Below are 22,305 nucleotides of genomic sequence, written 5' to 3' on the forward strand. Positions count from 1 at the left end.
ACTTAACCTACAAAGTAACGCACTCTGCAGCGGAGCACGAGGTGCATTCACGGAGGTTCAGGATACGCGTCGCATCCTTCTGCATTTGCCACTTACCACTCCGTTGTCCATGGCATATGGTGACTGGTAACCCGCTTTTTCTGCAAATGAAACAGAGAGAGAGGAGGAAAAGAGAAAACGGATTTTAGTTTGATGAAGCTCTCTCGGGGATTCTTGATTGGCAGCGCGAGATAATATTTTCATGAATTTCACATTTATTTTCTACTCGTTTCAGGTACCTAAAATCGAAGGGATGGAAGGGGAGTTCACCGAAGGAGAAAACACCTTTCGCCAAAAAGGAAAACATTCGTCAGGAAACGTCGAAAGAGAAGGATCCAAGGGGACCAAAGGGGACAGATATAATAAATAAACATTTGCTCCTGTGTGTGCACTGTCGTCCTCCGGTAGTCCGGCATGAGTTATCATCTTGCCAAAAAACACAGGCACGCACGTATCATACCAGAAACATGTTGGCAGGGCAAGGCAAGGCAACGACATCGCGCATATATTATAAAAATGTGAATGGCCGATCGCGAGTGAGTTGGCGCGCGCGCGCGCCCAGAGCACCACGCGAGAGCACGCGACCACCAAAAACAGGACCAACGGATGGCGCGCGACCGAAAGAAGACACAACGGACAGGCACGCGCGTCGTCCTCATGCACCATGCACGTTGGCTGTTCGCCGAAAATCGCTCGAAGCGAAAGACTTGATTGCGAGCAAGCGACGAACGTGCGCTCGTTCGCTGGTGAACGATAATGACCCGCGCCAACGCGCCGAGCCCAAGAGATCGTCATTCGTGTGAACCACCGAGTGCAAGATAACACGCCACGCGCGCAGTTTGGCTCGATCGCTCGCTGGCCAATTGGCGGTGGCCAAGCAATTACCCAAAGAAATAATATTAAATGTCCACACTTTCCACACGCGGAGGATCCGTTCGTTCGTTCGTTGGTCGATCAATCGATCGACGATAGGGAACTCGATGAAGGGACACACGGAACCTCTCTGGGCTTCGGTTTAGGGAAGGAGATTTAAAGGACAAACAAAAAAACATTAAGCTCCCCTACTCCTTCTTCAATCTCTGATCGGTTCGGTGTTCCAGCTGCTCTTCTGGTTCTGTGATCGCCGTCGTCGGACGATCACAACTATGAATCAACACAGACATACACGGTGTGTCCCTTTACCCCAATCGTTCGCTCTCCAACAACACAAAAAAAAAAGAAGGACCAAAACCGGAGGCACGCTAGGGGTCATAAAACCGAAACATCTGGCCCTAACACACACAGACAGAAGCGGACACTCCACACACCATCCTCCAACCGATAACAGACCGAACAGAAGAACGGAGCAAGGTGATCGAGGGGCCGCACGTCACCGCCACCCCAAAAATCGAAGCTCGTCTGGTGGCGCTCGTCCCCTCTCGCAAAGAGGTACCGCCTCGACTGTGTCCTCGACTTTCCGACGCCTTTCCGTAGTTTTATTTTTTTGCGCACAAAACTGACGAAATGGTCCAAAAAGATGAGATGTTGATTGGCGCTGCGGATGGTGCTCCACGGACCGCACAGAGGCTGGCTGGTTGGCTCCCGATGATGCCATGGAAGTGCACGCGCATAGCATGGGATTGGGAGTCGGCGGGGGGCGCTCGGGATGCAGCGAGAAACCATAAATATGTTAATAATTGCATCGACGCGTACCACCTGTACGACTCGCGCGCGTTCCGTTTTGGTTCCATCGTTCGGACTCCACTCCTCTCCATCTCTCTCTCTCGGGCACCATTTATGCTGGCGAACCAGGGCCACCAAGAGGAGCAGCACAAAATAATCATCGCAGACACGATCCTTAAAGCAGAGCAGCACGGGCAGAGCAACACAAGCAGTGACAGCGAACAGAACAGAAAGACCACAAAAAGGATGGAGACCATGAAGGCAGTCCTTCCGCGAATCCTCAACATGCACTCGCTCGCCACGAAATGCCGATGAACTCTCGCGCGTCGATGCTATTGCCGGCTGCTAAACCTCCTCCTCGGTGCTTTCTACGCTGCGACGTTGCGGAAGGATCACGCGTTCGGTTGGTGGCACGCGTGTCACCATCGATGAACAACCGATGATTAAGATCTGCTGCCACCTCTACCGTGCTACTCCTCCTTTCCCATCCCACCACACGTGAATAAACCCCACAACGACCACAGACAGCCGGAGGACTTTAAATATTTGGTTTGTGCCATTTTGCATTCGCGCGCCGCCACCGCGCGCCGGGCGCGAGGCTCTAGTGGAACAGGTTTTTCCTTTTTTCGGTGGCACATTTGCTCCGGTGAATGGGGAGGAGAGATTGCTTTTTTGTGAGGCGAATGTCTTCGTTCCTGGACCTCTGACTGTTGTTGGCACATCAGTTTGTTGACTGAAAAGACGCACACCCATGAAGGTACTGTCGTTTGCGATGCGAATTAAATTCGAAAATTACTGCATCTCGAAGTTTGGAATTAATTTACAAAAATTGAAAAACTAAAATTCGATCCACAAACCGCAACAGACACTAGTGCACTAGGTACCTGTACTGTGGCTCCACCAACAGCAGCAGCACCGAGCATACAGGGTGAGGCAAAAAAAAACTGCAACACAGTTAAAACGCCATATATTTTTCATTTTTGTTAGGATTTTATTGAATAAAACCAAAAAATGTTGGGAATTTCATAAACTTTCAGAATCAGTTATTTTTTTACGGTATGTTACTTTTTGGAGGAATTATGGTCTTGAGACCGTGAAGAGGCCTTGCTTCGCTTGGCCGCAAGTGATGAAATTCTGAACTTTGTTTTCTTTGATGAGAAACCATTCGTTATCCTGTAGTTTTTAAACGAAAAAAAATATGGGATTTAGTTTCCAGGAAAGTCAGCTGATAATTTACACTCTCGGCTGGCCACCACGACGCATAAACCGGGTTGATAATGGGTTGAGATGCGATAACACGCAATTTTTCACATTATTCGCACATTTTCGTTCGGTGGATCCGATATAAATCAACAAATTAATGTTTCTAAAGCTATTAAAAGGTTCATTGCAGTCCTAGAAATGCAAACAATTCATGCGAAATCCCTAGAGATTCTAAAAGGACTCTGTACCTTCCCTCAAAGCAACCTAGACATGAAATTAGCGTAAAGAAACATTTCACACTTCATTTCCATGTCTCATTGGCTGTCAATATCTATGGGCGCAAAAAGCGCAGGACTTCTCCGTTTGCGGTATTTTGAAGGGCAAGGTTAGACCTCAAAAATGACATAGTTTTGACCAGCTTTAGCAAACGCTTCCCCAAGAATGAGCCAAATACCACAAAGCACTCTGCGGGCAACGAGCGATGGTTTCTTCTACCGTCTCAAGATCATAATTCACTCAAACAGTAACATACCATAAAAAACTGAACTGATTCTGAAAGTTTATGAAATTCCCGACGTTTTTTGGTTTTACTCAAAAAATTCCAAACAAAAATGAAAAATATATGGCGTTTTAAATGTGTTGCAGTTTTTTTGCCTCACCCTGTATATGTTGCGCATTACTGTTGCCACATGTTCCAATATCCTGCCAAGCCCCACGCCAAGGGAGGTTGGTTGGCCACCAGTTGCTCAATGCCTCCGTTGGATTTAAAAAGCGGGAAGCACGCGCGGGACTACCCTCGGCCCCTCAGAAAGGGAAGGGGGGGATTTGGTGAAAAAGTCAATCGAACGTTGACGACCACGACGTCGTCGGTGGACCGCAATGTTGTGTAAAACCTCCACCTCGCGCCTGGCCCCCTCCTCTCACGTGACACACGAGATCGCGACCGGCTTCGTTTCGATGTTCGGAGTATTTGAAGAGCAGAGAGACAGACAACCGCACAGAGGGGAAGGACTGGCTGGATGGAGGGTCCAAGGTACCCCCAAGCGTTTTATGGCACACCGCGGTCGAGGCGCGCTTGAGAAGCTAATGCCGGCGTGGCGGCGCTTCAAGGGCCCCCCTGCAGCGATATGGAGAGAGAGGGCGAGCGAGAGACTGACAGACTCACTGTTGTACTGGCCTGCTGCTGCTGCTGGCCTGTCAGTGGCAGGCGCTAGCTAGTGAGCTAGTGAGGGAATTTGGAGATTCATTTCAAACACCCACTGTATGCGCTCTACATACCTCCAGACATACAGATATACGGACATACGGACATGGAACTGGGGAACAAGTCGCAAATGCCACGATGCCACGGGGTCTATATCTTCATCAGGAGCCGGCGATGCGATGCGCCGCTGTCGTCGTCGTCGACGTCGTCGGTGTGTTTGCTCGTCAATCTTTCTATCTCTCAATCACTCCCTCACATCGTCAGGGAGAGGAGGGAATCGACTCCCTATCAACCACCTCCACCGCCCTCCGCGGTGCACGGCCCCTCGTGGTCAGGAAACGGCATGCCGAAGAGACTTCAAAACATTCTAAACAAATATTGATAAAACCCCTGCCCCCGGGCCAGGCAGGGGAGGAAGGTGGCGCAAACACATCCCACTGGAAGGGGGCTGTGGAATATAAACAAAAACTGTTGCACCAAATCCGTCGGTTGGTCTCCCGGAGTGCGGGTTACAGACGTTTCGGTTGGTCCTCCTATTTGGGGCACTTTCTCTTTCGCTCACACATTGTGGAGCTCCCCTTTTCGGTCACTCTCTCTCTCACAGTCTCTGGTTTTCGGTCGAACGGAATCTAATGCCGCTCCTGGCATATCGCTTCATCGCTAGTTAATGCGCGAAATGCACGAACGCACAAACTCGGGAACTAGGATTGTTTGGGTGGATGAAGTCGACCGCGTAATCCTTAGCACACCAATACACTCAAGCGGATAAACGCTGGAAACCCTGGCAAAGGTTGGTGCTGTTGCTGCTGCTGCTGCTCTGTTTGTTGACAGAGATGACAAGCGGACAGAGACAATGAGAGGACAGGATGGTTGGACTGGAGGAGTCTCCTGAGGTTCTGCGGTTTCGTTCCCCCCGGAGGGATGAGAAAACCAGACAGTCCCAACTAGATATCCCAAGTAGTAGCACGACGGAGGCGACACATTGTTACAATATGGGTTAATCCAGTCGAATACAATGATGCACACCAGGTGGTATTCACTTCAGAGTAACAGACGTTCCAAAGAAGTTAATCAGTATTGGCCAGTTCCAAATGTATACGCCCAGTTGCTATATAGGTCAATCAGTATTATCCAGTTGCATATTATTTTCGTCTCAAAGTCGAAAAAGACAGCCTGCAAAATCTGAAATATCAACAAGTCCCCGAAAAGTCATGTTCTAAGGTCAACTGACGGCGTCTCTCGAACAATCCAAATCCTACATTCTACCCGAAAAAAAAACCCATAGACAAACACAGATAGCCCCAGACAATGTCACATAACCGCCGGATTGGAGATGCGATGGAACAATCCAGCCCAGGCAAACCATCAATGCCGGCTGCTGTACGCGATGGTGGCGGGTGGTCGCTCGCAGAGCAAGTAGTTTGTTATCGCAGGATAAACAAAACAGACACGCACGAGCGCACGCACGCACGTGTTCATACACGCATTGACAGCGCTTCGTCTTCGGAGATTTTGCTTTTTGGACGTCAGAGAACTGGTCGCGCTCGAAGAAGACAAGCCGCGTAGACGTCGCATAGTAGCGGATTTGGATAACTCGGAGGACATCAATGTTGACATACGGGTCCGGCACTCCCGGGGGGGGGAAACGATGCCACCCCGAACGGCTTCCGTTCTTGTTTACCGAGGCCTTCCACCACACTTTTACCCCACCCGAATGGCTCACTTACTGCGGTGTGCTTGTGCGCGCCAAGGTAAATTTGGATTCTGAGTCCGGAGACTGGAGAACGTCAGTCCCCGCTCCAAATTGACAAATTGAGACGGCACACCAATAACGAGCAAGTAATTATTTCTTATTATCGCGTTTCTCTCTCTCTCGCTCTCCAGAACGATTGCTAACTGCTGCATAATCTTTTCCAAAACAAAAAAACCCCTGGAGTCAACCTTCAGCACCAGCACCTGTCGATGACGCCGCCATCAACAACCGCATCTCCGTGGTGGTGTCTTCGTCATTTGCTTCTCGCCAGTACTGACATCGCAGTTTCTCCGAGTCAGTCTCCTGATGTCGTTATGTACCCGCATCGCTCCCTGTTATGCGCACTACCAGCATAATTTCCTTTCGTGTTCCATTCCACCGAAAATGGTGGCACCCAGGGGACTGTGGTCGGGCTCAACGAAACCCACCAGCAGGATCCACTCCGAAAATCGCTCTCAAACTCCAAGCAAACCGCTCCATCCGGTGGCACATCACGGGGAAAATACCGGGCTCAATCCACTTGTACTCCCGCCGAGAGGAGTCCCTCTTTTCGGTCCCTTGTGCCGTGTTCTCTGTGTCTTCTAATTACTTGCGTGAGCAGAAAGGCCACCGCACACGCAATCCAATCAACCGCGCTCGAGGTGGAAACAGACAACTTCCGGCCTCTCTCTCCCTCTCTCTCCCTCTCTCCCTCCACGAGGAATCACGCACATCAGACCGCCGACCGGTGCGCGCGCGATAGCATCATCAAAGAACCGACGCGCGTGACCTATCCTAATGCCGCTCTCCTCCTGACCGGCAATGCCATTCTCGTAAGAAGAAAGCATACAAACCGCGCCGACACACCGTCACCGCCACCGCACGCACTTGCTTGCTGAAGAAGGGATCGAGTTTCAATGTGTTCCGGAGCCCTAGACAGAGACGACGATCATGAGCGCGTTCGTTTTTTATGGTTCAAGTGCGGTGGCGGCCGCGTCTGCCTCTTGGCCCTCGCGGGGTCTGACGATGACTTTGTAGCTCTCGAGTGCTCTTATGCGGCGGCAGAGAACAGTGACTGAACTTCTTGGAGAGAGAGAGAGAGATGGGGAGAGGACATCGTTAAGATCAGAGAAAAGTGCTTGATCACGATAACTTCTCCAACTAATCGACTGCATCGCCGCGATCTAGCGATGGATGGATGGACATACATTATGTTGTTCTGCGTTGTTCTGGGCAACCAACAACGAGGACATCCACGGCCTACCACCGCAAGTGCCGCGAGAAGATCAGTTATCCACAGATCGGGGTAGTCGAAAATCGAATTTCAGAGACGGAAACCTGTGGAGTGCCATCACCACGGCTGCTTGTGTAAATCTTAACGCCACACATAAAAAGGAAGCATAACATTGGGCCCAGCGCAACATCTGTCGCGAGAAGTTTCAACAAATAAGCATATGCATCACGCGTACGTCTCCCCATCCTCCTCAAAAACCACCACCAGACAAGAGAGAAGAGAGTACATTACTGGTGGTGGTGGTGGTGCTTGGCACACATAACAGCGACACGGTGGCGGCGGCATATGAAGCCATCATGCGCGGTACGATGCTCCACACCACACCATCACCACCGACACCATTTCGCGGTTTCGGTTTTCCAACTTTGTCGGCTCATCATATCGTGTGTGTCCGCGATCATCTCGAGATGGAGAGATCGCGTACACTCTTCTGATCAGCCCCCCTCGGATGACTACTACACACTATGTTGTGAATATGCGGGAGAAGTGAATGGATTACACAGAGATGTGGTGGTTATCGACGGTGGGTAGGAGGATTGGACACAACGCAAACTGTAAAGCTGCCTGGGAAGCTGCCAGGAATACGAGGATCCTCCAGCTCACTCTAACGCTCTGGTAGAAGAGAAAGTGTTTTATGATCAGCAAGCAGCGAGGGGGGAAAGGTGTGTAGCGATCCCCAAAAGCTTCAGCAGAAAGATTGACCAAGTGAAGGGGATCAGACCGCGACAGTCGATGAACAGTCAGAGAGCATATGCTGGCTGCTCCGGCTGTGTCAGGGTCATACCAACTGTAAGCAAGGTGTTACTGTGCAGCAGGTCATAAAGCAGCAGTAAGGCGGCAGCGCAGCTCTGCAGCCGTTGCACATATATTGGCGTGCCATGCCCACATGTTGAGCATAATAATTCGCACAGAAGACACTCGAAGTAACCGGCAGACCCCGAGACCGGTGGTGCATCAATCATGACGCGGTGGTTATGTAACCGAGAGCCTCAACCACCACCACCAGGCAACATCAGGCACATCGTGAACTGCATTTTTGAATTTTCTGATGGTTGTATTTTCTTTTTGAAATTCCACTTCATTACCACTCGTTGCGGTTGCGGTATCTGGTGACTTGAGAGGCGATGAGTTAAGCGATTGCACGTCCCTGGGCGCACACACTGTACGAGGCACATAGCGAGCGCGATTAAGATTGTTATCGATCGAGGAAAGGCAAATAACGACGGGGGGCTACAGCTGGCTTTCAATCGAGGAGCTTAGCGAATTGACGGAGAAGATATCGCGGTCGTGGTGGTGGTGGTGCCCCCCAGCCCAAAAGCCCACTCCATCTCGATAAGATAGAGCAACGTGCGAGACCAAACGAGGGGCGACGACCTACTCTTAGAGAGCCACGATGATGCACAACATTCTAGAAACCAAACAAGCCCGATCGATCGCGATGTCGATGGCATTTTTGTGCGATTCAAAGCAACAGTCCTGCTTCTACCACGCGATGTCTACCACCTTATGCGCCTGGTGGTTTGTGACAATCTCTTATCAGCGCAAAAGGGGAAGTGTATGCGTGTGTGGGCCACGCAATCACAGCTGGTTGACTGGCTGGCCATCGAGAGATCAGACCCCGCCTGAGTTTGCTCCTTCCCATAATTATAATTAACAATCCAGCTAACCAGCTAACCAGCTTGTCAGTCAGCACACAGACACACACGCATTCCCCCTTATCAGGGTCAATTCTTTTTCGCGACACTTAATTCCGGTGACGGCGTGACTCGGAATGGAGAGGGTGCGAGCGGTTTCGGCCTCGAAGCTCGCGATAAACCAATTCCGCAGCCTTTTTTCCGTGTCCACCAGCGGGTCCGTCGTCGCGTCAACCTTCAATTACGCCCGGGGAGGGCGGAGTACCATTCCTCCACACCAGCTGACAAGGCTGCTATCAACAACGACAACGAACACCTTCTCCTCCTTCCCTTCCATTCGTCGGTGTTTTCGGATTGACGCATGTTTTGGCTAATGTTTGCTTGTTCCGGTAGTTGCGCTCGCACTCTCTCTCTCTCGGTGTCATTTCATTTCGGGGACCTCGCTCCAGTGATACCCTTTGGCTAGCGGGAGGGCATCGCGAATTGGCCAAATATAGAACTCTAGCCGGGGTGGCACCACCGTTCCGTTGGCGCAGTTTTCAAATGTTCTTTATTCTATCAAGCGCACGAGAGTTCGTTGCACGATTCTTTGATATAGGGGGGGGGGGGGGGGGCATAGGACCCCCAACGCTTGTTGTAATGGAATTTAAAACGAAATTAGGAAGTCCGATTCTTGGAGGTTCCGTGATTTAGATTGCGCTCAATGCCATACGTAACAATACTTTGATATTTTCGGAATCTTTTTCGTGTACGATGTGAAGTTAAAACATTAAATCCAGAACTCAAATTCCTAGAGAAGGTAAAAAGGGGAGAAAACTTGAACGATTTTCATTCGTAGAAAAACAATCGACAACAGAGAGCGAGCGCACGCATCATCAAATATTAAAACATAAATCGAATCGCTGGCTGGCTGGCTGGCTGGCTGGCAGTGCCGATAGATAGCCAATCCTGTGGTCAATACAAGCGAGTCGCTGATAAAAAAATAATGAAATGAAAATTGTGGAAGAACACACTTCACATGGGAAACGCATGCGAAGCGCGTCACAAAAACAACAACAAAAAAGCACAGGGAAAGCATCCTGGGCGTCCTGGGCACCACCAGCGCCCGGTCAACAGAGGCACATTGCGGGAAAAGGGAATCGTCAGGACCAGACATTCGGATACGCCGTCCACGCCATCATATTCCTCATTCCGGTCCCTTCGGTCAGGTTGATACCAACACAGTCGCAAACGATGATATCCTCGCACACAAGCAAAGTGCCCTGTGAGCAAGGAGATACAACCGAAGGGAGAGATGATGCACCACACAGCACCACAAGCACCAGCAGAGAGACAGAGGGTGCGATCCTTCGAGCGGAATAACCGGAAGGGGAGGGGGGGTGCGCCGAAAACATAATGCTCTCCATTTCGCTCTCTCTCTCTCTCTCTCTCTGCTCTCACCATGGTGTGCGTTACTGTGGCCCAGCGAGAGAGAGAGAGAGTCATGGTGATGAAGTTCACGGTGCAAAGGACACCGGGGAACCAGCAGAACGGATCCGAAGAACCGGTGTGTCTGTATGTGGTGGTGGTGGTGGTGGCAACGACGATGCAGTCAGTGGACCGCATCAGTGTCTTATGGGCCATGGTGGTGTACGTGTGTATTAGTGTGCAACATAACACCGAGGGCAACATAACGATGACGATGACGATGATGATGATGATGATGCTGCAAGGAAGAAGGGAGCGAACGAAAGAGAACGGATGTGCAGCGAACCGGAACCAATGCAACGGCGGTTTCTCGTCGGTAACGTTCAAAACCATTTCTATGCTGGGTCTGTTACTAGCGTTGTATGCGTGTGTGTTTATGGGTGATTGTTGGTTTACGACGATAACGCTGCAACAGCAATCCGAATCCTTCTCCTCACGAGGCTTTCGAAGTTTCCCGAAAAACGGTATTCTTCATCCCGGAAACAGCGAAATGGGGCCACAGCAAGCAACAGAACATCACGAGAAGCGAATGATCCTGGGATGTAGGGCGCAAGAGAAATAAATGCAATTTTCGGGAGCGTAATACGCGAAGAAGAAAAGCAGGAGGAACGTACAGGGCATCGATCTTCACGGCCACTCGGTGTCCTACATACTGTCCGGCCGAGTGCTAATTGATTGACCGATGCCGCCCCGGAAGCAATCGGGCCTAGTGGCGAGAGGTTGAAGAGAAAGCAGCGTCCATTCCAGGGAGTTCACCATCATCAGTTCACCTCGTGGTGCGCAGGATGCGGATACGAGAAGGAGGACACATTGTGGACCTCCACCCAGTGCCGAACAATTTGGGGTACCACGATTGGTCAACCGGTAATTATGGGGGAACTCGGAGTGCCGGCGGAAGGAACGGACCACTTTGGTCACAAAAACCGGAAATTGTGTTTCTCCTGTGACGATACCGCCTGAAGTGACTATTAAAAGAGATGGGGAAGGGGGAAGTGATGTAGGGACACAGAACAGGTAACAAGGATATCATCAAGTAATGTAGGGACAGAGAGAGAGAGAGAAAGAGAACACAGTATCCACCCCCCAATTACATGCTGGTGATTATTTTGATTAATTTTTCTGTAGTTCCCCTCTTATTGTTTTGCATTTGAACTTTGATCGTAGATAATAGTTACTCGGGAATCAAGCGTGCACGCAGGAAGTGCTTACTTGCATCTGTTATTCCATCGTGACAAGGGGGTTTTTGTTTGGGGAGCTTACATTCCCCAGTGATGAGGCAAATAGCCGTATCAGGTATTATCAAATTGAATAACGAAAGATAAGCTAACAATTGTCTTGCGTACTTTCAAGAGGGGAGCTACTATGCGTAACACTCTTCAGACAGAAGATGGTGTTTCGAGTGGCCTGGACGTTTATTCCAAGTTACAACATCTTAGAAATCCTATTTTTCATGAGCTTTCTCTTGATAAAAAAATATTTGGAATGATATCGAATACTACTATTTCGGTGCACCAATAAATACATCAATAAACTGATTATTCGAGATGCTTCGAATCATTGGAGTTACTCCAATTCTTCATAATAGACGACATGAAAGTCCTCGTCAGTCTCCAACTCATTCAAAGCATAATTGAAAGTCTCAGCTACATCTTTGACATCTGAGTCATCGCTTTGTTCATAAATAGCCTCATCCTCAGTTGAATCCGGAATAGTTAGACATTATATCTTATCAAATGAAGTGCCAATCAATTATTTCACACATTGTTTGATACTGGTTGTCCCAATATGCCTTGATGCCATGTTTAATCCACTCACGACCATCAAGTGTGAGGAGCAGGGATATGATCAATCTTGTACTTGGTGCAATAAATTATTAATAGGTCAATGGGACAAATGCTTCACTCTATCGGAATTGAACAACATTATTCATTCGCTTCAACCATGTCTCCCTGCATGTCAGATTGAAAACATGTTGTATTTGTGGTTAAGATGTGAATACAAGCAGTTTTTTCTAGTCAAGTTCTATGCCTAAGGACTAAGTTTTCTTCCTCAAGAATTCAGAGCGTGGTTAAAAGTAAATCAACACTAAAAGGTATTCGAATACAAGAACTCCTGACTAGTCCTGAATGTCTTAGGCGATTTTAAGACCGAGAAAAAGGGTAACAATACAAGTTATGCACGGAATTTCTTGATGCTTCTTTGACGTTTTCGAAACATCGTCGACATAACATTCTAGGTCAAAATATAAACCGTGAATTATCCACTCACGGCTAAGACAATCTTCTACGTTTCTACGTAAGGCGATCCTGTGCGTACGCATGCTTATAAACGCATTTAGTCAACTCTATTCTCCCCGAATTCAAATTCAGTTCCCATGCGCCCTAACCTGCTTATTATCCGTGTAAAGGATCCAATTATAATTCGATTACCCAATTACGTTTCCCTCCGTTATATTTACATATATAGTCACACACTTTTAATGAAACTCCAAATGTTTGTGTAGCTCAATGTCCCATCATCCGTTCCTGTAAATAATTAAACGAACTTTTCGTAAGTACGCCCGGCCACCGTTCGGGGTTCGACACTCTTTCTCACAACTGTACCACCGCGCAACGGCAGAATGTGGTCTATAGAATAATGCTGGCAGAGTTGACGGTGGAGAGGACCACGAATTGTGGTGCATTGGTCGCCCTCCCCACCCGTAAACTGCTCGTCCGTGCGACGCATCGCCGAGAACGATTCTCCGTGAGAACAAAGTTAATTATCATCAGTTTATGGCCATCCAAACCAGCCAGCCAGCCAGCGAGCCAGCGAGCCAGCCAGTCAGCCAGTGTGTGTTTTGGTGTCGTTGACTTCATGCTCCATTCACCGTCGTCATCGCCTTCGGAAGCGCATACAGTACCGATGACAGAGCACTGCAGGATGACCTCGAGTGTATGCGTTGACCGACCGGGGAGCATCGTGTGTCCTGTGTTTTACCGTTAGTGCCCGTGGTAGTGGTGGCCACGATGATGTCCTGCCGGGATAAACAACTCTCGCGGTCGCGAACAGCACAGCTGCTGCTCTTGTAGGCCTGAATCACTAAACGCGGATTTGCCCTCACCATCCATCGCATCCCCGTATCCTTGTGCTGCTGCTTCTCCTCCTGTCTGTCCAGATGACTGACTGACTGACTGACTGAATGACTTCACTATGGATGATGGCATGGATGTCGGCTTCACAGACAGCACACGGAGAGAGAGAGAGAGCGAGATAGCCGCGAGAACGGAAAACAGGAACATTCCCGGAAGATACGACGATCGCAAACACCGCGGGTCTCGTAATGTTCGCGCAAAAACATAAACTTCCAGGTCCCAAATTGTGTGCTGCGATGGTCGTATGAATGGCTACTTAACTGCATCCGCGCACTACTGCGCTTCTGTGGAGTGGAAGAGAGTTCTGTTTGTTGATAGCCCTCCTGTACCTTCTTCTCTTTCCACGCGATGCCTCCGCTATCCCTCCTGAGGCACTGAATTGCATCGTTATGCACATTATGGATGCAGCGCCCGTTATGCGTTTTGTGTTTTTGTGTGCGAATGTACCAAACCGGATTGCACAAACAACGCAGTCCCAGTGACCTGAGCAGAGGAGGAAGAGGTTGTGCATTACCATTTTCGGCAGTAGTGCAGCACCACGGCAAGCACGGTTCTCCTCTTGGCTTCGTTTTGGGCAAAGGACAAATTAGTACGCGCCGAAAGGGAAGGGAACAGTGCAGTAAATTATTCATAAGCCAGTCCTAATTATGATGCAGCGAAGCTCACGCTCAGCTCACCCACCCGGTACGCAGTTAAACAGCAAACTGATTAGCCAAAGACCCAGGGCGCAGCAGAGCGAGAACACGATGACTTCATACGACCTATCATGCCCGGTCCTGAATGAATTCCTCCGTCCATTTCGATCGATCCACTGTTTTTGAAGGGATAAAGCTTGCCAACACTGGAATCAATAAAAACATTGATCGAAAAGCACTCTAATGCGAACGCAGAACCCCGCGTTCCTTCCTGTCTTACGGGGAGAGACAAGACTCTTCAATTAGGGTACACACAGTACGGGGACTTGAAGATCGATCCGCGATCGGCGGCTCTTTGGATCGGCATGTCATAATCATAAAACCTATCTCTCAGTATCTGCCAGTGGCACCGTACGTCGGAGCATTTCAATCTCCATTCGATCGAGTCCATTTAGGTTCGTTTAGAAGCCGCAACCGGCTGCGGATGTGCCAGTGCTGCTGTTGGACGTCAGAAGTAGGCAAGCAATGCAAGGCCAAATCACGTTAACGCCACTGCCACTTACTAGGACGCAAAGAGAGAGAGAGAGAGAGAGAGAGAGAGAGAGAGAGAGAGAGAGAGAGAGAGAGAGAGAGAGAGAGAGAGAGAGGATTGGAAGGAGCCCGCCGAGTCCGTGGTCCGTGGACGACCTTCACATCATGGCATTAGACGCGAGGCGCATGGATCATACCTTCGCCGGTTGTTAACGGCCACCTACGCCATGTAACGGCGAGGGGTACAGACTTTGGCTGCTGTTGCTGGTGCTGGTGCTGGGTAGGCTGTTCTGAGACCCCGCCAAGGCCATCAGCTCTCGTTGCACGGGAAACCCCGCCTTAATACCGCGGGATTCCGGTGGCTACTTGGTGGCTACCTGGGGGGCTACCAGAAGCACACGCTTCAAGCGCTTTACCACGTCGACCTACATTTCCGAACCGAAGAAGGAGAACTGGCCGATCTTCGCAGCCGTACACCAACCACCAGCAGTAGTGATGGAGGTGGTTCTTGATCATCTGATTTTGATCTTTTTGATTCTGCGCGCACCGGCTTTCGCAATAATCGCCTCAAAACACGACACTAGACCTTCCAGTGGCAGGCATTAGCTTGAGTTCTTTGATTCTATCTCTAGGAGAAGGGAGTGCCAGTGGCTTTTAACTCTATTCAGAGTCCCAAATTGTTCAAAACTGTGAACTAGCAAGAAGAGGATCACTAACACAGCATTTGAAGAGACAAAGAGTTAAGGAAATGGAAAACTCTTAATCATTGTCCCCACGGGGAGCGCTGTATGAGGCTATACCGGACGGTCTCTGAAGTAAAACGTTCTGTTCCGGTCCCTACAAACTCCCTTCCGTTAAAGAAACTTCGAGATTTTTCCCACAGACGACGCCATCGTAATAATAATTGGCCCCTCTCTGGCTGGCTCCCAGTTTGTACTGCGCGCTGCCGCCGATGGCGTTGATGTATAATCTCATATTTTCCCCCACAATTCCCATCTCCATGCAGCCGCGACCGCCTCTCTTCAGAGCTCTTCGCGACGAACCAAAACGCTTCGATTTAAGAAACACGAAAAGGGCTTAAAGAGATGAACGCGAAAGGAGATGGAGGTGGTGCAGTGGCCACATCCTCTGTCTATCCTCCCTCTCTTACGCATCATCATCATCATCATCATCAGCGTCATCATCGCGAGCAGCAGCAGCAGCAGCAGCACACAAATCAACAAAAACGGGATTTGTTTTCCTCCTCCTTCTCCTTTCAAATTCCCTCAACTTCCTGCTTCTTCATCGACGGGGACCCCCGTAAGGATAGACTTTCCACGGCCTCCACTTTCTATCGCTCCGTTCGCCGCCGTCGACGATGTTTACGGAAAGATGGAAATTTATGCTGCAAATGAAATCATAACACATCACACACTGGCTGGCTGGCTGGCTGGCGCACACACAAGTACAAGTGCAACGAGTGCAAGTCAAGGAGGAAATCGGAGGATGGAGAGCAGCTTTAATTCACAAAAAATCCAACGAGATCGTCGACGACCGAGGAAAACGAGGAGCAAACTATTTCTCTTTCGTTGGGAGTATTATTCGTTTTTCATTTTTTTCCCTCCTGCATCTCTCTCTCAATGACCTCTAGTTCCCGGTTTCTCGATCTGCTGTTTATAACCCTAGCGAGCAACCAAGACAGGCAGCATCGACACCCAACACAGGGGAACACAGCAGAGAACGAAGACGACGACGACGACGACGGTAGCGACGAGAAATGCTCTTCAAATGCGAGATATGGATGTTCCGACGAATTATGCCCCGTCATAAAGTGAGTCAAAAAAACGAGTGGGAACGGAGCACAGCCCCTTGGAGAAGCGCTGGGGGGCGGAATGGATAGGAAACTAGAAACAGAAGGAACGGCGAAGAAAGATATAAAATCATAAATAGTAATTTTCAAAATCATCTTCGTTCGTTTTCCCATTTAACCCAAAAGCGGGCGGGAATTAAAGGGAAGAAGCGTCTCCACTGTCTCTTCCACGTTTCCTCCTTACCGTACCATTTACGATATTCACACATTTCTCTCGATCGTTGGCTAGGGTTTAAAGAAAAACAAGATCGAGCAACGTGCGCGACACCGTACAATATCAAAAGCCGCTTGACGAGACACAAGACAACAGTGACCGATCGTAAATCAACGCGCGGTGAACAGAATCCAATCGGTAGCCAACCCATCCCCATTGACGAGTGCTTAGCGAGGTGTGCCTCGCTGTGTGTTGAAGCATTAAATTTTGGAAAAATGGTTTAACAATTAGGTAGAGAACCGATCCTTCGGTTCCTTTTATTGTTAGTCAATGGGTCAAATACGGATTTACATAAACTAAATCGATTCGACATAAAATCGATCGTTATTGAGGGATTGCGCTTTATTTAACTATTCATTTAACGGATGATTGGACCGTTCTGAGTCTTGCAGTCCACTCACCATTCGATCTACAGTATCATACGTAAGAACAACAACGAATAATTAATTTCTGTTACAATTTGCTTGGTTATTTTTCAAACAAACCTCAAGTACATTGACACTAATTAATAGTCATAATATTAATTGTTTACTTAAAGTGCATTGTCAGGCAATCGCTCTATTAGGCTTAGCATTTCTTTGGCATTGGATTGCATAAAACGAATAGAAATTCTATTGATATTATGGATTACAACATAACGCTCTTACCATCATGTTTAGGCCATTGGAATGAAGCTTTCATCATATCATAATATTTATTCGCACAGGAACCTTGAGTATCTTTGAATCATTTAGAGAAGCTCAAACTCAATTAGTTGAAAGATTAGCCTCTAAGATGATGCATTCTCCGTTATTGAGATTCAAAACAAGATTTAAAGTAGTACATCGTACGATCAAAACACAAATGTCTTCAATAACACATCGTGCATCAAAACAAATGAGACTTCTATGGGCAAATAAAAGATGAGCTATTTGTAATTTAACAAATGAAATTAATCTCACGACATGCGGCATTTCTTATGCACGATACTGTAATCTCTATATCGGAAGTGAGTCATAAAAATTCGAGAGACAAAAAATGAAATCATCTGCCACATTTTGGACCTTTATTTCTTCGCCGTTTCTTTCGTTCTTTTTGGAAGCTCATCTCACAAAAGATGACAGCAAAATATTTCATCGATGCCTCGTGGTTGACGGCGTCGTAAATTAACGAGCGTCACCACTCGGCGCTTGGTCTTTGGTGGCGCGGTTGGAATGCAGAACTCGGAAATGGCGTCCAAGCTAAGCCCACGACCAAAACCAGTGACAAGATTATATTTCGAGGCCATTTCGGACCACCGCCAACTCCACACTTCACCACGAATTCACATAAGTAATCCACCAGCCCACGGAATGGACACGACGGTAGCGCAAGCAGCTCTCAGGACGCCGCGCGATTAGTTCTCGTTGCAAACCCCGCGTACAGCACTCGATCCTCGTCGCTGGTCGACCGATGATCATCATCATTTCGACGACTACGACTACGACGATGACAAGCGAAAGTGTTGAGAGAGCGCGAATATTAGCGATAAATAATGTTCCAAATGACTTAAGAAGAGACCAAGCATCGAGAGAGCATCCACTGTCCCCCACCAACTCCCGCCTCCCGTGTGTCCATGTGGTGAAGAAAAAAGCCGAAGAACAAAAATACAAAGCATCGAAAAAAGGCCTAGACTGGACCAGACTCGGGGCGCAGAAGACAGAGCAAGTGGATGATCATTAGAGAACGGACACCCTCCACATTCTCATCCAACCTCCAGTGGCCGATGGTGGTGGCAGTGGCAGTGGCAGTGGAGGTGCTGTGGCCACTGCACCCCCAACAACTATCCCTCCTCCCCTCCCAGGGGGTGTGTAGTAGTCACAGGCCACACAAAGGAGAAGAGAGCATGATTTCCAAAAATACAGTCGCAAGAAAGAGCAATAATTTCATTATTTATGTTTTGATCTCGTCCGCCCGCCCCCCCCCCGGGGGGAGATGGAAATGGAGGAGGACTGGCTGATGAGCACACCACAGGGTTGCTCTCTCGCACACAAAGGTTTAAAACCGAAACCGAAACCTTGTCTTGTCGCTAGCGTGGATCTAGAACGTCTTTCTCATCGGAGATCGCCGGCAGCGAGGAGGATCGTCTAGAAGTCGATGGGGAGGTATTCGGCGCACGAACGAGAACGCTTTTTTGTTCCCGTGCATGCCCGTGGAACGTCGAGCGGATCGCTCCCGCCATCGAAAGGAGAGTGAATCAATAATTAAAACTCGCAAATGGCGTGCTGGCGCGAGCTGGGAGCATCTTTGGCGTTGAAGAAGCGTTGTTGGTGTGCGTGCGAAAGTGAAACTCGACGGCGGTCGACCCTGGAACCCACGGGGACCACGTCGTTGAGTCGCAGAGACACCAGACCCGGCAGAAGGGCAAGGGGAATAATCTACGATAATTGTTGATCATTCGCGCTTGCACACGCAGCCTAAGCACCAACACGCGGCGTTCACCACTCGCTTTGCTCGCTCTCTCGATCACTCGGCTAATGGCTTAAGCACGCCGGGGGCGAGGGGTGGGGGGTGATCCTGGCCAACAGTCAACTGGCCGGAGCTCGGAACGGGGAGGTGATGGGCGCGTCTGGTGGTACAAACAAAAACAAACACTAGACCAACGATGGCCAATGGGGCATCATCATCATCGGTGAACCGAAACATAAAGATGTAGAGCGAGCACCGTCCTCGGGGACGGGGACGAGGATACGATCGCGAACGTGGCCACCAACGCCGCGAGTTCTGGAACGCGATCGGACGAGCGGGCGAGGGAGGTGTCCTTTCATCGACGCATCTTCGCCGTTTAATCTCACATTTCATAGCCAATTCATTTTTGGCCGCTTTCCTAACAACGATAACGATCAGCAACTTGAATCAGCGAGTTGATGCCCAGAAGATTCTTTTGTAATGTTGAAGGAATTGATTTTCTCGAGCCAAAAAAAACTGTGATCGAATGGAAATTATCGATTAAACAATCGAATAAACAGAAATAAGCTAAACAAGTATGTAAGGAAATCGATTTGTTACGCCATGTAGTTAAAACTACCTTCAACAAAAGACAATAAGTGATGATCGCGACATCTCTTGGTTGGAATAAAAGTGTTGCAAGGCCATTCTAGTGATCCAGGAATAATTGTTGAGCAAGATATTCTGTCTTGATGTTGATGCCATCTGAAATGATGCAACTTTTGTTGTTCATTTAACTTTTTAGATCTTCTAAGTGAAGATATTTCTGCCCCATTTTTAACCAACATTCCTTTATTAAGCGAAATGGATGGCTATTTTGGAGAGATAGGGATATTTTTAGACGGAATGGACCTGGAGAAGTCAGAGTGTTTGGATTGTCATTCCGTTTATGGTTCAATTCAGATCCAAAGATAATGAGGTTCTTATGGAAGTGTTTGATGCAAGCTCTCTTTTATCTAGAGGTTTTTAGAGGTCAAATTTTCTGGATCATTTGATATTCTTTGCAAGAAAGTCTTACAAGCCTTTCAAATCCCTTAACTCACGTATCGCTAAATGAAACAACTTCTCCACGCTTCAGAACCGATTTCTAGTATCAAAGAAAGACTGATACTTTTCTAGATGACAAAACTGTCCACTATTCTTAGAGACGCTACTGAAAGAGTTTTATATTTATTGCCCAGTTGCTCTTGGCTGGCCTCGAACTATCGAGCTGCAACCACCGAAGCAGGTTGTGTATCACTAATCGAAGCCAAGTACAAATAAATAATTGTACATTCCGAAAAAAAGGTTTTTGCGATAGTGTATCGTAGATTAGTGATGAATCATCTAAGGTATTAAAATCACTGGTTTATCATATAAAAGCATATTTCTCTAGTTAATCGTAAAATTTGCACATTTGAAAAACATTAAAAATAACACTTAAAACCCAGTTATTTATGATTCTTTTCGATCTTTTGTTTAGTGGAAAAGTATCAATAACTTTGACTATAAACACATTTCAGGATTTCCTACCATATTCAATGTTGAACATTTCAGGTTGTTTGCAGCAGATTAAATTTGTAGATTTGAAGGACACCGCCTTAAATAGCGTGGATTTTACGACACTCCGTTTTTTTTAATTTCGAGGAACACTGAGTCATGTACGATGTCTCACATTTCTCAAAAAGATGTCAGTTTTTTTCAATCAAAACATTCAACACAATATTCTTAAGAATTTTACTAATAAGAATAAATATTACCCAAAAAAAAAAGTAAATACAAAGCAAATAATCTACTCCTACTCTCATTTGATCTTGTGACTCTCCCAGTCGCGCTCTAGACTCACAGCCACATCATGAATTTGATCGAAGCGAATTACATGGACTCATTGTCAGATTCTGACTATCTAGAGGAAGGCAAACGATCATCACATTCTGTAGCCACGCCAGCGAGAGCGAGCCACTTGTGGCAACCGGCTCTACGACCGCTGTGACTCATCATCCAAGCGACATTCATCTGAAAACATCATCCCACACGGCATTGTAGTGGACATCATTCGCAGTATCAATGCTGAACGGATTCCTCGAACTAAAAAAGACACATCGTAGGTGCTGCTCTCGCTGCTCTCGCTCCTTCGACAAACAATCGGCAATCCAACGAGCAACTCCCAGTCTGCCAGCAGTGCGCGTCTCGTGTCTCGATGTATTTTAATCGATATCGAGGAGATAATTACAATAATAGCGTGCTGCTAATTGGATGTTTGCTTCGCTGTACTACACGGTGGCAACAGATACACTCCACACTTCCCCCTTTGGGGAGGGGTGTGGGTGGTACACTTCTGATCGATCAGATAATCGCGACCCAACCCGCTGTCCCCTCCCGGGCGAAGGCGTGTTGCTGAGCTGAGCTGCAGTCGGAGATTTAGGACCGCCACGGCCACAGGACACGCACGCACCCCGATAAAGAGAACCCTCGGTATCCACCATGCTGCTTCTGGAGTCTGATAATAGCCGTGAGGCCGTTGTTTGTTATAATTGATAGGGAGCTCTCGCTCGCTCGCTCGCTCGCTCACCACCCTCGGCTTTCGATGATTGGGTGTCACCTCGAAGACACGCAGCAGCAGCAGACGAGGAGAGCGCCCTGGGAGCACGATATGAAATCAATCGATCGCCATGCCACTGCTGCCGCTGATTACTGACGATAGGCACAGCACAGCGCAGCTCCAACGGTGGTGTTGCTTGGTGGTGACCTAATCTCGCACTCCGTTGAGTGTGCCAAAAGCGCAATCGAATCCGTGGCTGCCGCCGCCGCCGCCGCCACCACCGGATAATGCTTATCGATGTTCGTAGACAGGACGCGGGATCCACGGGACCAGGCGGCGGTAAAGAACATGCGCCTCTCGATAAGCCAAAGCCAAGCAGCAGCAGCAGCAGCAACAGCAGCACCTAATGGCCTAATGTTGCCACCAAATGCGCCCAGCCTGGCACACGCCCCACCGAGGGAACGGAGAGATAATAAATGGACAAAATTGAAACAAGGCGAAGCGACAACATTCCACTCCACGCCACGACCCGTCGAGGACATTCCATAGTATCTTTTCCCAGAGGGCGACAGGGGTTTGTTACCTGCCCGAGTACTTGGTGCGCTCCCTCTCCTGGGCCCGGTCACCAAACACAACACAACATAATGAGAAATGATTCCCTGTCGGGTGCAACGTTAGCGCTGCAGACTCCGCGCGCTCTCCAGACAAATGGATAACTCT

At 48.5% G+C, this 22,305-nt stretch overlaps 1 protein-coding gene across 7 annotated transcripts in view; it reads right to left on the minus strand.

Annotated features, from left to right (window-relative positions):
• LOC126581243 (protein daughterless) overlaps positions 1–22,305 on the minus strand; it is a 56,708-nt gene that overhangs the window by 29,620 nt on the left and 4,783 nt on the right. For all 7 annotated transcript variants that reach the window (XM_050244769.1, XM_050244768.1, XM_050244766.1 and 4 more), the window contains exon 2: positions 97–140. In XM_050244769.1, coding sequence (XP_050100726.1) covers positions 97–140 — 44 coding nt within the window. The remainder of the gene's footprint in view (positions 1–96; positions 141–22,305) is intronic.

The sequence above is a fragment of the Anopheles aquasalis genome, chromosome 2 (genome assembly GCF_943734665.1).
Source record: "Anopheles aquasalis chromosome 2, idAnoAquaMG_Q_19, whole genome shotgun sequence".
Taxonomy (NCBI): Eukaryota; Metazoa; Arthropoda; class Insecta; order Diptera; family Culicidae; genus Anopheles; species Anopheles aquasalis.